Source organism: Podarcis bocagei (genome assembly GCF_964188305.1).
Source record: "Podarcis bocagei genome assembly, chromosome: 1".
Taxonomy (NCBI): Eukaryota; Metazoa; Chordata; class Lepidosauria; order Squamata; family Lacertidae; genus Podarcis; species Podarcis bocagei.
The window spans coordinates 137,002,293-137,017,942 of NC_138125.1; the positions used below are offsets into that span (position 1 = coordinate 137,002,293).

At 41.8% G+C, this 15,650-nt stretch overlaps 2 protein-coding genes across 8 annotated transcripts in view; one reads left to right on the forward strand and one right to left on the reverse strand.

Annotated features, from left to right (window-relative positions):
- Nucleotides 1-4,381, forward strand: part of POFUT2 (protein O-fucosyltransferase 2) — a 30,130-nt gene extending 25,749 nt beyond the window's left edge. For all 3 annotated transcript variants that reach the window (XM_081181270.1, XM_081181268.1, XM_081181269.1), the window contains exons 6-9: nucleotides 613-738; nucleotides 1,458-1,638; nucleotides 2,995-3,118; nucleotides 3,885-4,381. In XM_081181270.1, coding sequence (XP_081037396.1) covers nucleotides 613-738; nucleotides 1,458-1,638; nucleotides 2,995-3,118; nucleotides 3,885-4,038 — 585 coding nt within the window. In that variant the 3' untranslated portion in view covers nucleotides 4,039-4,381. The remainder of the gene's footprint in view (nucleotides 1-612; nucleotides 739-1,457; nucleotides 1,639-2,994; nucleotides 3,119-3,884) is intronic.
- A 1,115-nt stretch (nucleotides 4,382-5,496) lies between these two features.
- ADARB1 (adenosine deaminase RNA specific B1) overlaps nucleotides 5,497-15,650 on the reverse strand; it is a 62,619-nt gene continuing 52,465 nt past the window's right edge. For 4 of the 5 annotated variants that reach the window (XM_081167682.1, XM_081167679.1, XM_081167681.1 and 1 more), the window contains 2 exons: nucleotides 12,919-13,097; nucleotides 5,497-9,375 (listed from right to left, as the gene is read on the reverse strand). In XM_081167682.1, the coding sequence (XP_081023808.1) occupies nucleotides 9,199-9,375; nucleotides 12,919-13,097 (356 nt within the window). In that variant the 3' untranslated portion in view covers nucleotides 5,497-9,198. Of the gene's footprint in view, nucleotides 9,376-12,918; nucleotides 13,098-15,650 lie in introns of those variants that run through there. The other variant, XR_014001623.1, reaches the window with a different exon arrangement.

A 15,650-nucleotide genomic window follows, 5' to 3' on the forward strand; every position in this document is an offset into this window, starting at 1 on the left:
TACCTGACCAAAACCTTCCTTTAATAATCCAAGCTAATCCATAAACTGTTCTCACACTTGGTACTGCTAATGCATTGTCTTAGTTCTTTATACTTATACAGTTTACCTGGATTTTTTCCGTCAGGGAGATCCTTAGGTATTTTGTTTTTTATATCCTGTTATATGAAGTAGTCTTGCCAGTTCTTGTTTTGAGGTCATATGTATATCCAGAACAACTAATCCTAATTTATTTAAATTGATTTTGGCAAGTCATTCTGAAGCAAAGAGAGCAAATTTAGCACAGCTTCTAAATCTTCACCTAGAATGAAGTATTTCAAATACTGCAGGATTAATATTTTAGGGTTTTGGTAGAGTGACTATCCCATCCTTTCAGTAATTAAATTTCAAACTATTACATAAAAACTGGATTATAGGGTGGTTCCGTAATATGCGTATAAAATCCATCCATTGAATTTTGCTTCTCCAGTAGTTAACTTGGTGCTGTTGGATACATCTGGCTTAATCTGTGTGGCGCTAAATAACATTGGGACTGTGCCTTTAAAGAATTTTTGTTTTAGATCTTGAATGAACTTTAGTCCTTTATCATTTTATTTTATTTATTTTTTGTGGCAGACTCGTCGAAGTATGGTTTTTGCTAAGCATCTTCGTGTGGTGGGGGACATGTTTAGGACCAAGTTCTTAAATTCTACTGATGAGAAGGACAGGACACAGTATTCCGAAGACTGGACAAAGATGAAGGTAAAATAGGTTTGCCTGAATATTTAAACTTGGCTATTTTCTGTTTTAACTGCATTTCTGTTGGGAGTGTCTATATGAGGCTTATATAAAGGAATGGAGCCCACGTGTTTTCAAGTGTGATGAGATGTGCTATAGAAAGGGAATATTGGCTTTTCTGGGAATGCTGGTTCTCATCAGTGAATGGGGCCTCGACCGAGCCACTTACTCTGCCTTACTTGTAAGGAGCTGCTTCTTCCCTTCATGCGGAAAGAGCCCACTCCCTGTTCAGATTTAAAATTAAAATTAAAAAATCAACTCTCCAGTCTGGTAAACAGTTAAAAATCCAAAGGAAGGAGGATAAGGCAGTGGGTCAGCTGCTAGGAATTTCTCAAGAGGAGCGAGACAACCAGTCACCCGGTGCCGCATTTTCTGCTGCTTTCCAGACAAAAGCCCCCCAGTGGCTTGCAGGTGTTAAAAATACAGTAATCAGAATCAAAAGAGCTGATGGGATCACCTTTTTCTTTCAGAAAGTGTCACTAAAAAGCCTATTACTCTGAAAATAGATGGTTGGTAGGCTAGACTTGGAGCGTTGCAAAGTTCTGCTAAGCATTGACCAGTTAGCATCTTAGACTTCTTCCTTTAACAATGCTAGGGATCATGTGCTTATCTGCAGGATGTTTTCCCACTGAATCAATGCCATTTTATTTCAGTTTCAGCATGTACTGGTTCTTCTGTGCTAGGTAAAGCTGGGTACGGCCATAGGGGGGCCCTATCTGGGAGCCCACCTCAGGCGCAAAGACTTCATCTGGGGTCACAGAAATGACGTGCCTAGCATCCAGGGAGCGGTGGAGACCATCCGAAGCCTCTTGAAGTTGCACAAACTTCAGAGAGTCTTTATAGCCACTGATGCCATTGCAAAGGGTATGTAGCTTATAAAGAAACAAAACAAAACCCAATACTTTAATCTTTTGTTCTAAACTGAATCTACGCACTTACATGCAGGCGCTGCAGCTGCTGTGCATATTTATTTGTTCTCCGGTACCTTGGACAATAGGGACACGGGTGGTGCTGTGGGTTAAACCACTGAGCCTCTTAGGCTTGCCGATCAGAAGGTCGGCGGTTCGAATCCCCGCGACGGGGTGAGCTCCCGTGGCTCAGTCCCTGCTCCTGCCCACCTAGCAGTTTGAAAGCATGTCAAAGTGCAAGTAGATAAATAGGTACTGCTCCGGCGGGAAGATAAACGGCATTTCCGTGCGCTGCTCTGGTTCGCCAGAAACTGCTTAGTCATGCTGGCCACATGACCCGGAAGCTGTACGCCGGCTCCCTCGGCTAATAAAGCAAGATGAGCACCACAACCCCAGAGTTGGCCACAACTGGACCTAATGGTCAGGGTCCCTTTACCTTTACCTTGGACAATATGTGGGAGGCTTTTGTAGGCCACTAGAAAGGGCTTCGTGAGCTGATGGCTTTCCCCTGAATTCATAGAATCATAGAGTTGGAAGAAACCACAAGGGCCATCAAGTCCAACCCCCTGCCAAGCAGGAATCACCATCAGAGCACTCCTGACATATGGTTGTCACGCCTCTGCTTAAAGACCTCCAAAGTAGGAGACTCCACCACACTCCTTGGCAGCAAATTCCACTGTCGAGCAGCTCTTACTGTCAGGAAGTTCTTCCTAATGTTTAGGTGGAATCTTCTTTCTTGTAGTTTGGATCCATTGCTCCGTGTCTGCTTCTCTGGAGCAGCAGAAAACAACCTTTCTCCCTCCTCTATGTGACATCCTTTTATATATTTGAACATGGCTATCATATCACCCCTTAACCTCCTCTTCTCCAGGCTAAACATGCCCAGCTCCCTTAGCCGTTCCTCATAAGGCATCGTTTCCAGGCCTTGGACCATTTTGGTTGCCCTCCTCTGGACACGTTCCAGTTTGTCAGTGTCCTTCTTGAATTGTGGTGCCCAGAACTGGACACAGTGCTCCAGGTGAGGTCTGACCAGAGCAGAATACAGTGGCACTATTACTTCCCTTGATCTAGATGCTATACTCCTATTGATGCAGCCCAGAATTAAATGTTTTTACGGGACAGTGATCTACCACAGTAGATCTTCAGCTCCGGACACCTTTAGACTCCCTTTTTTTACTGTGTGTGCCCATTTCTCTTTATTAAAAACATCAACACTTAAATAAGCAGGAAGAAAATGGTAGTTTTGCTTCTAGTGTGACCCCCTTTAGAGTGGGGACCAGTTGAAGGCCACTGACGTCGTGTCCCTTTCCAGAGACTGAAGAGTTGAAGAGACTTCTTCCAGAGATGGTGAGATTTGAACCTAACTGGGAGGAGCTGGAACTCTACAAAGATGGAGGAATAGCAATTATTGATCAGTGGATATGTGCACATGCCAGGTGACTATGGTTTGTGTGTTGTTTTTGTTTTACATTTCTATTGGAGCAGTCTTCATGCATATGAATGTGCTTGCCCTAATGAAGAGAGGCTTATGGCCAGCTTTGCAAGGAGCGAGCGTTTTGCCTCCCGAAGCTGGGCAGAAGCTTCCTAGACTTTGGGAAGGAGGCAGCAGGGGAACATTTAGGAGACGAGCCTAGTTGTGTCCCCCCCCCCCCCCCGGTCCACTGACCGCATGCCACTGATTGAGAGTTGTTTTTTATCAAGTTAGGCCAACTTCACTCATGTCATAATATGCAAAAATAAATAATAGGAAAAAATTCAGATTGGCACCCATCTTTAAAATTTGCTTTATCAGAAGTGCCTTCTGCTAGGCCAGGACTGTCTTTTCCAGGTAACGATATTTGTGTAACATTCTCAGCATTGCTGCCTGAGATTCTTTGCCCTGCAGGTGCTCAGGGTTTACCTGCTAATTTCTGCGTATGTCTGTGTTTGACTCAGCAGGCATAGCATCTTAAATGGTTTACAGTGCAACTGTTTAAGCAACCAACTTCTCCCTAACTTTGTGTATTAGTGAACATGGCTGTTTCAGAGAGGAGAGTTTGAAAATTGGTGTCAAGTGGACATTTCTTTGCATGAACCTTGTACTCTTCCCACAGTCCCCTTTGGACACATCAATAGCTGGTGTCAGAATACATCCTAACAATCTGATTTCCATATCATGAATGTGCAGTAGAAGCTTCTCTTACTTTTTTCTGTACTCCACAGATATTTTATAGGTACCTCAGTCTCAACATTTTCCTTCCGCATCCATGAGGAAAGAGAGATTCTGGGTTTCGATCCCAAAACAACTTACAACAGATTTTGTGGCGATGAAGAGAGTACCTGTGAACAGCCAACTCACTGGAAAATTGTATATTAAAATATACTGGTCCGTGCAACTGTAGTCTTTAGGCTTATCAATGCAATTAAACAATCATTTTTGTAGAAATAAATTTATTTTGAATGTTGGTTTTTAATTTCTGGTGCTAAGCACATATGAATGGTGGAAGTCAGGTGCATTCAGCTCACTCAGCATTATCAATGACACCTCTTCTGACAAGATACCAAAATGTCTCCCTTTTAAAAACTGATCATACGATATTTTCTGATGTTAAAATATTATTCTGGATACAGAACATCAGTTTGTATTATCTTCAACACAGAAGAGATATTTTCTGTTTGGCTTTCTATGTTTACAAGAAATAAAGGTTTCTTTGCTTTTATTTTGAGAGTTGTGTGCCTCTTGCCACTCTGCAAGAAGTTTTCACGCTGTGGACTGGCAAGAAAATACATAGTTGTGTGGTTAGTCTGGTAACTGATCTACCATAGGTAAATCAAGAAATTTATGTGGATAATCCACCGTCAACTCTGTTTAATATTGCGTCTGCAAATGGAATTAGGTTTATCACACTTCCAGACCCAATACTAATGTGTAAATCTCTGGTGTTTATGCTTCTTGCCGCAGCTAGAACTGTGAGTGGCTTCCCACTGGAAATCCAACTAGCCTCCTTCTCAAAAGTCAGAACACCTGATACACAAATGGTTAATCAAAAATAGACCACATTTACCGTATTTGACTTGGTTTAAGCTTTTCTCCTGTTAACTCATGCACACAGCCCACTAAATCCCCTGCTCAACAGATAAACTATATGGAGCTTTTTCGATAATTAATTTGACTCACCTTTTTCTTTTTAGTGATCAATTGTATGTGGTACTGCGCACTCAGTTGCCTCCCGGTTTTCCCTCCCCCTCTAATCTAATTTCATTTCATTTTACTATTTTTATTTGTTACACTCATTATTCTTACTGCATTTTGTTTGTGCTTATGTCAATCACCATTCTGTATGAAAAATGACCATAATAATAGTAGTAACAGTTTCTAAAAAAGATAAAAAGATACCTTATGTAGATTTATTAAGACTACTATTTTTCATGTATTGCTTTAACAAAGTTCTAGTTATGGGAACAGTACTGGTTACCACCAGGTTTCACATGCTTTGAAAACCAAGGTATCCGTTACATTGTAAAGGAGAATGAAAGTATGTTTGAAAGCTCACTTATTTTGAAGGCTCAAATCATGCAGAAACAGTGAGGTATTAAGCATCAAAACCTAAAATACTTTAAAAACCAATTTGTTGGTATTTTAGGTCCTTTATATTTAAAATGCAGCAGCAGGCTCCAATTAAAGTTGTGTTCATTTTATTTGTAAGCTTACTTCATTTAGACATTTGGATAGCTTTCGTACATCCCTTTCCCACCTCCCAAAAGGAATCCAGGGTTTTCTCCCCAATCAAGAGTTTGTGCTTCAGCTGCAAAGACATGAAAAGAGTCTTTAGAATGGCAAGAGCTTCCTTTGAGGGAAGGCAAAGATTTATTTTTCAAAGCCTGGAGAAAACCGTTATCACATTGTAACAAAAACCAAAAATAAACCCCCATGGCAGTTATGTGGCAACATCATTATCTAGGTATTTCAATAGTCCAGTTTTTGTTCTATGAGGAAAGGGGCTGTTTGAGGGAGAAAAGGAAGAGAAACTCGCCCCCTCCTGCCCAGCATATGGAAGCATCCTTTTCATTGAGATGGTACAGAGTTGTTGCCCTGCTGATCACAGAAATGAACATAAAAACACATAAATGGGACTCGTGATTGCTGTTAAGTAAGATTCTAGTTACAAGGAACTTTTCATCGCACATCCACTGAATTCTTTTCTTGACGGCAGGGGCGAAGGACCCACAGACATCGCTATGTTGCTGGACTTCAGCTCCCACCATTATGGAATGGGCTGGTGGGTGTTGGGAGTCTTAACAGGGTCCCAGGGTCCCTTCCCCTGCTTTATAGGTAGGTAACTGTTGGCTGTACAGTGCAGCCATAGGAACAGGCCTATTCAGTCACAAACAAATAGGCTGCCCCAGCGAGACGCCCAGGCAAAGAAGAATTGTCTCTAGGAAAGCTACCAATTGCATGGTTGTGAAATCAGCAATTAGGCAGCTGTCGGGTCCAAATAGTCACATCATTTTCTTAATGCTCACGACAGTAGAGAGCTTTGAGGCATAGACATGGGTTGGTGAAGAGAAAAAGGAGCAAATCTGGCACACTTAGAAATGAGTAAAGCAGCCCATAGGCTACCACTTCTTCCCCAAATGCGACTGAATTTCCAAAGCATTTACTTTCTGTTTTAAACTAACCAACGTTTATGGTTATGCCCATAATGGGGAAATTCTGGTTAATTTAAACACTCTTTAACAAGCCACAACCAAAAGCTGCCGACTGATCCGGGCTTGTTTCAATAAACCATGGTTTAAACCAACTAGAATTTTCATAGGATGGACATAACAATAGACTGGTTAGTTTAGGTACCGGTAAGTGTGAAGGCTTGCAATCCCCTTGTCGTTGTGCTGGAGAGAGGCGGGCAGAGTGCGTGAGGCTGTGGCTCACTTGTGCTCACCCTGTGATATTGGTATTATGTTCCAAGCAAGCCACTTTGCTATTGGAAAAAACACGTAACACATTTGCTTTCAAGCTATAAAATGCAGCAAATTTGCTATACATGGTGCAATCTTCACACTTTAATTTCATTAAAACTGCTATAGTAAAAAACCTCTCAGCCAGCTCATAATTAGGGTTGCCAATCAGCCAGAAGAAAGCAACAGTGTGGGCAATTTTATTTATTTTTGCTTTTGAGCCAGGTGTCAGAAAAGACGAGAAAGCTGCTATTTTCCTCCTTACCTGTGCTGGTTTGGTTTTTAATTTAATCTCAGCTCTGCCCCCAGACCTCTTGACTTGGGTCCACCCTAAAAAACTGTGTCATCAGCAGACCCACTCTGGATTCTACGTCATGTAACGGGGAGCTCGGTCCCCAGGTCCTGACCAGGTACCAGACTTTTTTAAATTCAACACTTGGCAAGCCTATTCATTCTCTTATTTTTCTTCACAGTTGTCTACAAATTGGCCTTGATCCTCTGAACTGGAATATGCTTCATTGGGACTATTCATGTGACCATTTTAACCACGTGGATGTGTTGATTGTGTTCTATATAATTCAGGCCACAGTACTGCAAGAAAATGCCTAGTAACAATTTTAAATGCCATATAAATTATTTTCCTTCACATAATAAAATTCTGATTTATTCTATTAAATTCTATATTAACTTATTGCTATCATGCCTTTTTCTCATAATATTTTTTAAGTGAACATATTATATATCTATTTCTTTTTAAAGGAAGAGGAATACCAATTACAGCATAGGGCTTTCTGGACATGCAAAGTAACTTCGTAAAGTTTTTGTAACTATCACCACAATACTATGTAGATAGCAGTACCCAGACAATACCCAGAGGTGAGGAGCTAGCTACCGTGTCTACCTACTACATACAGTCGCACAAATATTTAAAAAATACTTTGAGCTGATGTGATACCTTCAATATGAACATCACATCATGTAGAGGCCAAGATATATGCGATATACATATAGTATTACAACTTTGATTTCTGGCACTGGTTTAGCAAAACATGTAACCATTACTTCACTTTAAGCATATGGAAATGTTGAATTTGCTAAACCTACAATACATGCTTTCTTGGAATGTAACTACTGAGATCAAGCCCAAATTTCTACCATGATTGTTATGAATTCCTTCTTATTTTTATTGGAATAATATGTTAGCAATATTGCATGTTTACAATTAATGCCGAGGTATTAGTCCCACCACCTATTTCATTAAGTGCAACTTTGCTTGCTGCATCCTATCACAAATTATCAGAAAGAAAATACCTTTTGATACCTTGGAGTTGGGCAGGAGAGTCAGATTTGCTGGCTACAGCACCCTGCCTCTGGGACAACCCTTCCTGGCGACAACTGGCTCTGAAGCACAGGCAGCGGAAGCAGCTGCCCGCCAGGGTCCTGCACTTTGGCTCAGCATAGAACCTAACTCTCTCAGTCAAGGACTGCTGTCTTTGAGAGATCAGATCCACGCAACATGCTCATTAATGGGAGATGTCATCAATATATATGAACAACGTTTTCAATATTTATTCCTATTATACTAGATCAAACAGATCATTTCAGAACAATTTGGGTTGGTACCCTTATATTAGTGTGTGTAAAAGAACACAACAGTTCCGCCGAAAATAAGTTAGGTCTCTGAAGTGCGCAATTTAAAAATTATTTTGCCCTTAGTACTGTTCGTGAATTGGTTTTTGGCAAGGCAGCGTATTTCCTCACAAATGAGTGTTTTGAAATTGCCACATCACTGGTAATATTACTGTTGTATTCCACTGAGTTCCTGTGAAACACAATCCGCCTATTTCTAAGCTGGTTTTCATACATCAAAGTAAAAAGAATTTGTTAGCTTACAAATATTTAGTTTCCAGTTTACAATGGTAAAAAAACAATAACTTCACAATATGTGTAAATGGGAAGTGAAGACAAGTACTTTAAAAATGGAATAAAAAGTGGTATGTTAAAAACTGGATCACACAATAATAAATACATAAATCAGAGAGACAAAGTTTTCAACAGCTGGTTTTTAAAGAGCAAGGAAGCAGGGGAAAATAGCTAGCCAAACTCCAGTCTGGTTCTGTGAGCTCAATTATTTAAAAAATAAAAATCTATAAGAAGCACATAAATAATCTGTCTCTTGGGCTCTAAAAGAACACAAAAACAAACCACTTAGTCAAAGTTTTGTGTAAAATCCTAGGTGGTTTACATTAATCATGCACCTGGTAACAATGCAGTAAAATAAAATTTAAATTATCCAGATGTATCACTTTGAATTGCATTGTGGGTTCCCCCACCCCCTGCAAACAATAGTTCCTTAGAAGGTAATGGAATAATTTTGTATTATTCTAGACTAGTTATTGTATTTATCAGTTTTCCAAAAGTTTTAATACTTTAGCATAAGAAAAAAATGGTCTCAAGTCAGCCTCTCCCCAACAAAAAACCACAACAAAAATCTAAAAGCTGCTGTTTCAGCTGTGTAGATGAAATGTTGACGTCAGGGTTTCCATCCTATCCCCTTTTCCAAGCAGAGGGCATCCATGGATCAGACTACAAGGGAAAACTGATCTTGTTCTATGGGCTTCTCCACCCAGGCGCCAAGTCCTGCCTTTGAAAATGCTTTGAACAAACACTCTTTGGCAGTTTGATATTCGGAAGCTGCTTGCTTTGTTTCGTGGTACATGTTTGGTTTACTGACATTTGAACGAAGACTGGAAGAAAGCTGGAGAGATTAGAAAGAAAGAGAATCCTGTTACATATAGCAAATATTTTATCATTTCAATATAAGATTTTTTAAATTGCACAACTATAAAACAGTTGGCAAAATAATACCTAGGACATGTTTTGTTTTGTTTTCTCTTTATTTATGAATCAAAATCAAAATCCAAAGCTATGACCCAAACTTCCCATCTCTCCTCCCCCCCATTTTGTGGTTTTTTAAAACTGTAATGCCTACTAACCAAGAAAAATTAATTGGATTTTAATCCCACCTATTCTGCTCCAGGCAGCTCTAATTCAGCTTTGATGGAGTGATTTGCTCTGAGAGAGGGCCGTGGAGAGTAGAACAATTCAAGGAGGTTTTTTCAGGAACACCAGGGCAGGTATGGAAAGATGACCCCTGCCCTAAACTCATTCCATGCAAGGGACACAGAATAACTACGCCATAGGCTTGCTACACTGTGAAGCTGACAAAGCCTGGCTGGCTCTTTTGCACTCCTAGTAGGTAGGGTGTCTCTTTAGAAGGGCCAAGTCTTTTCCAGCCATAATGGAATTATCCTTAGTGGAGATCCTTATGCACAAATATCAGGTGCTTCACCAGAACCTCCAGGCCAGCTGTCTCCACTTGGAGCGCCTTTCAAGTCGCATGTGGGACACGGCATGCCTTGCTGGTTAGAGCAGTGCTCTGATCAAACAGGTGCTATAGTTTTATCTCAACATGAAAATAAAATAAAAACTGGCCATGAAGAATAGCAAGAAAGATGCCACATCACTCAACAAGGCAGTTCCTAACATTCCATGTGTTTAAAGTGCAAGTAACTCACAACTTACAAGTTTCACATGTGCAATTTCAACTTTATGTGACAGAAGGCCAGACAGTTGAAATAATACAAATTAAATGCATGGAAAGTGGAGAGCTTAAAAGCTCTTTTTGCTCAGGGTTTTCCCAGTGTGGAGAGAGCTTTCAAGCCTTGAGAGGCTCTTGCAAGATCTCACGGGAACTTGGGGGGGCCCTGCAAAATCTCACGAGAGCCTCACAGAGCCCATATGGTACATGAGCAGTGCAGAGCAAAATAGGCAAGGCAGAGAGCTTTAAAGCTTTTTTTGGATAGAGCTTTACCAATGTGAAGGGAGCTTTCAAGCTCTAGATTTCCTTACTGGGCGCTTACTCATGAGATCTTGGATGGACCCGTGTGCCCAGTAAGCAAGGCAGAGAGCTTAAAACCTTGGGGGGCTAAGACCCATTTGATGCACCAGCTCCAGAATGTAAGACTGTTTGCATGGGGGGCAGTTCCAAGTGAGGGGCTTGAGTATTTGTGTTTTTGCATCTACGTGCCATCCCAGGAACAAAACCCCCGCATAAGACACGAGTTACCTGAACTTTTTAATATGGTACTTGATTACATTTTTTACTGTTCGCATAAAGAGCAGGCATGTTTTTATGTAGTTGAGAGGTACTTTTTTATTTCCTTCTTAGGCTTACTAAAAATCTATAGAATCTGTTTTCAAGCAGTGTAAAAAACTTTTTAAATCTTTAGAATATTCCAAGTTAGGACCAGTATTCAAGTCAGTGCTTTTGACTGAAACATCTCCCCATCAAATACAAATAATGGGGAAACCAAACTTTTAACTTTCTTCAGTTGATTATCACCTATTGTTTATTCATGTCAAGGATACTTTAGCTGAGATTCCTGCATCCCTTTGGATCCCTTCCTGCTCTACAATTCTACGTCACTTATTGTCACCTTGGCAACAAAAGAGTAGACCTAATAGAAGGGGTGAACTCCCTACATACCTTCAGATTACCTTGACAGGTTGGAGAATTGGGCCAAAACTAATAAAATGAATTTCAATAGGGACAAAAACCTCCAAGGAAGCTCCCAAGGGAGACTGTTCCACTGTTGAACTGCTCTTACTGTCAGAAAGTTCTTCCTGGTGTTTAGTCAGAATCTCCTTTCTTGTAACTTGAAGTCATTGCTTCAAGTCTTACCCTCCAGAGCAGAAGAAAATTTAAGGTACTGCACTTAGGCAGGAAAAACCAGATGCACAAATAAACGACAGGGGACACCTGACATGGCAGCAGTCTTTGTGGACCACAAGCAGAACATGTCAACAGCATGATGCAACAGCAAAAAGGCTAATGCTATTCTAGGCTGCATCAACAGAGGAATAGTGTCCAGATCAAGGGAACTAATAGTCCCACTCTCTTCTGCCTTGGTCAGACCAAACCTGGAGTCCTGTGTCCAGTTCTGTGCACCACAATTTAAAAAGATTGACAAACTGGAAGGTGGAAGGTGTGCAGAGGAGGACAACCAATAGGCTAAAGAGTTGGGAGAGCAAGCCTGATGAGGAACAGTTGGGAGAATTGGGTATATTTAGCCTGGAGAAGGACGCGGGTGGCGCTGTGGGTAAAACCTCAGCGCCTAGAACTTGCCGATCGCATGGTCAGCGGTTCGAATCCCCGCGGCGGGGTGCGCTCCCGTCGTTCGGTCCCAGCGCCTGCCAACCTAGCAGTTTGAAAGCACCTCCGGGTGCAAGTAGATAAATAGGGACCGCTTACCAGCGGGAAGGTAAATGGCGTTCCGTGTGCTGCGCTGGCTCGCCAGATGCAGCTTGTCACGCTGGCCATGTGACCCGGAAGTGTCTGCGGACAGCGCTGGCTCCCGGCCTATAGAGTGAGATGAGCGCACAACCCTAGAGTCTGTCAACACTGGCCCGTACGGGCAGGGGTACCTTTACCTTTACCTTTAGCCTGGAGAAGGGCTGTCACATGGAAGATGAAGCAAGCTTGCTTTCTGCTACTCCAGAGGGTAGGAGGACCCAAACCAATGGATTCAAATTACAAGAAAGGAGATTCAAACTAACATTCGTAAGAACTTTCTGATGTAAAAACTGTTTGACAATGGAACAGACTATCTCAGGTGGTCAACTCTCCTTCCTTGGAGGTTTTTAAACAGAGGCTGGATGGCCCCCTGTCTGACATTCTTTAGCTGTGATGCAGGGGGTGGACTAGAGGGCCGTCTGGGTACCTTCCAACTCGACCATTCTATGGTTACAGAAAGCCAATGTATTCGGGCACAGTGGCCACCATTCTTGGAGGAACAGCAGCAAATATCCCTTCTTGGCTATGAGTTCTGGAAGACCTTCTCCTTGCCTGGTCTGGGACGGTAGGGCCCTGAATGACCAGCTACAAAAGCTGAGGCTGCTAAACAGACTCTTGGGCTGGGATGATGTTGGGGGGGGGGTTGAGATCTTGTAATCTTATTGTGATTTATGTGGAAATTGTTCAGTGTGGTTGTGTATTTTAAAATATGTTATTTATTGTTTATGACTACGATTTTCATCGTAGGTATGCATTTTTCCATGTTCTAAGCCACCTTGAGCATTGTTTGAACTATGGAAAGGTGGCATACAAATAAATTTATGGGTGCATCAAACTTCTGATACATTCAGCTTTGATACAGCTTGCCCAGTAAATTCAAAGCCCAAATGCTTATGCCCTGTTGATACAGATGTGGTGCCCAATTACCCATTTGCCAAAATATACCTTTGCATAAGCTCGCATCCAGCGACTGTACAGAGCATGCTTACAAAGGCGGGACGCACGGCCCATTTCGTCCTTGCCTGTTGTAGCATTAATCACTTCAAGACCAGCATCTCCTATGGTCCAGTTTACACTGAAATTAGGTGCTTTTCCTGGTTGGCGGGCTTCAGCATTACTGATACCTGCAAGAAAGAAGAAGGGCTCTCAACAAGAAGAAATATTCACATACCTTGTATAGCTTCTCTTTCCAAAGAAAATGAGTGCAATGTAACATGTGAATCATGTTATGTCACACTCCTTTAAAACAATGGCTGAAAAACTGGAACACTCCTCTTTTGAGGTAGGACATAAAGCCATGAACAGTCTGCTTCCATTACTGGAGAATGTGTGGCCAAAATATTCCAACGTCATTAAGGCAGGTGTGTTATAAATGGAGAAATGTATGTTAGAATAACATAACATATAAACCTTATTAGGAGGAGCATTTGCGTCACATTTTGGTTAATCTTTTTACAATTCAAATCTGAGTGCAGTTAAATAGCTGGATAAAGGAAAAATGACATTTCTTAGTGGTAACTAACAGTCTCTAAAATAAAATTGCCCATATTGTACCTACGTTTGCAAAACAACCCTTTAAAAACCCCTTTCTGATGAAGTGGCAGCAGCTGGCCACTCCATTAGAGCGAAGCACAAGCAAAACTATGTCAAGCTCAGCATCATTCAGATACTTTTATTTCCCCTCTTTCTGAGATGTGGATATCCAGTCAGGTATCACAACTCCAGGAAGAGAAGGGAAGAAAGTATGGATTAACTGATCTTATCTTATTAGTGAACTGCCATACTTCATTTCCCCCACATTTAGGGAAGAGCAAAAAGCAGCACTTCAGTCCCCAAGGGCAACTGGAAAGAGATCTCTATGGAAAAGAAATGGCAGCCTTGCTCTTCACCCCACAGAGCTCCAAGAAGAGAAACGTGGGGGGGGGGGGGACCAAGAGAGCTTAAAGGCACTAAAGCATAAGAAACAGCCACACCACAAGGGGGGAAATGTGCGGGACCACTTTTATCAGTAGTGCTATGTTATGACAACAGAAATATACCAACAAGCAATGTAGCTATAAATTGCTGTAAGAATCTCTGGACTACATCGTTATAGTCAAGAAGCCGAATGATTTCCTGGTTTTAAAAAAATAACAACGCAAAAAAGCCCTTAATGCATTTATAGAGGCTGAGAGAATCAAATAAAATTTATGTCATACAACCTTTGGCATTTTATGGTCTCCTAGTTTATATATGAATATATATATATATATTCATATATATATATTCATATATATGTTTTCGTAGATTTTCACGGGTACAGGAATGCAGGTTTTGGTGTCTTCGGGTGTCTTCCCGTGTAAGAGTTGGGGTGTCTAGGCGACGTTTCGACGAGGTCTCACTCGTCATCTTCAGGCTGGTGCTTTCGGCTTCTTGTTACTGGAACAGAGCAGGATCTCAGTGTTTGAGTTCCTATAAATACTGTTGAGGGGGTGTGGTGTATAGCCTCCAACGTTCTGGGCAGAGAGGAAGTTCCCAGGTTAGTGTGTCTTTTCTTCTTTTGTTCATTAATTACCTGAGGGATATCTTGAGTGATTTCTTGAGTGATATTCTGAGTACCACTTAGGAGGGTCATTAGGTGTGGATTAGTTGCTAAAGCTTTCGTGTCTTGACCTCTTGAGCTAGTGAAGAGTTTTTTCTGAGAAGATGGCTGTACTGCACTTAGTTGTGCTCTGGCTTGGCTTCGTGTATAGGGGCGAGCTGTGGTTTTGTGCCCTGTGCCAGCCAGATCTGTGTAGGGATTGCAGGGGGGTGCAGCATCCGGAGGTGCCACTATGGTTTGGCTACTGGATGGTGTCTGTAATTTATCTGTGGAGAGGGTCTGGGTTTGGGTCTGGGAACTTCCTCTCTAACCTGGGAACTTCCTCTCTGCCCAGAACGTTGGAGGCTATACACCACACCCCCTCAACAGTATTTATAGGAACTCAAACACTGAGATCCTGCTCTGTTCCAGTAACAAGAAGCCGAAAGCACCAGCCTGAAGATGACGAGTGAGACCTCGTCGAAACGTCGCCTAGACACCCCAACTCTTACACGGGAAGACACCCGAAGACACCAAAACCTGCATTCCTGTACCCGTGAAAATCTACGAAAACAAATATCTCACCTCTACGGGGAGGAAACCTTCCAGCTGACAAGAACCTACGAGAAACTAGAAATCCGAAGAGCCACCATCTTATGTGATCTCTTGTTCCTACGCAACTGCCGAGACAACAACTTAATTCCCACATGCTTCCAACTTAAATTCCACTCTAAAACCCCAGCTACCGAAAGGATCCTGAAACGAACTGAACTATCCCTAATCAGAAACGAACTACATAAGAAAAGATACCTACTAAACCAAACCAACAAAGATCTGCTCACTCTTCACCTCAAACTTTGTAACAAAATCCACCCTGCACTCTGGGACAAATGCAAACAACTAGCCGTTTGGAGAGCTGAAACGGAGTCCGCACATAAGACAGACACACACACCAACAAACTCCACAAACTAGAGAAACGCCAGAAGCCCAGCCACCCTCCACAACAACCCATGAAACAAACAGTACATAACATATCAGACAGGATCCTCACCTCAACTGAAACCAAAGTACTCTCCAAAGGTTTCAACTTTGCAGTCGCCCCGAGACGCATCCCCA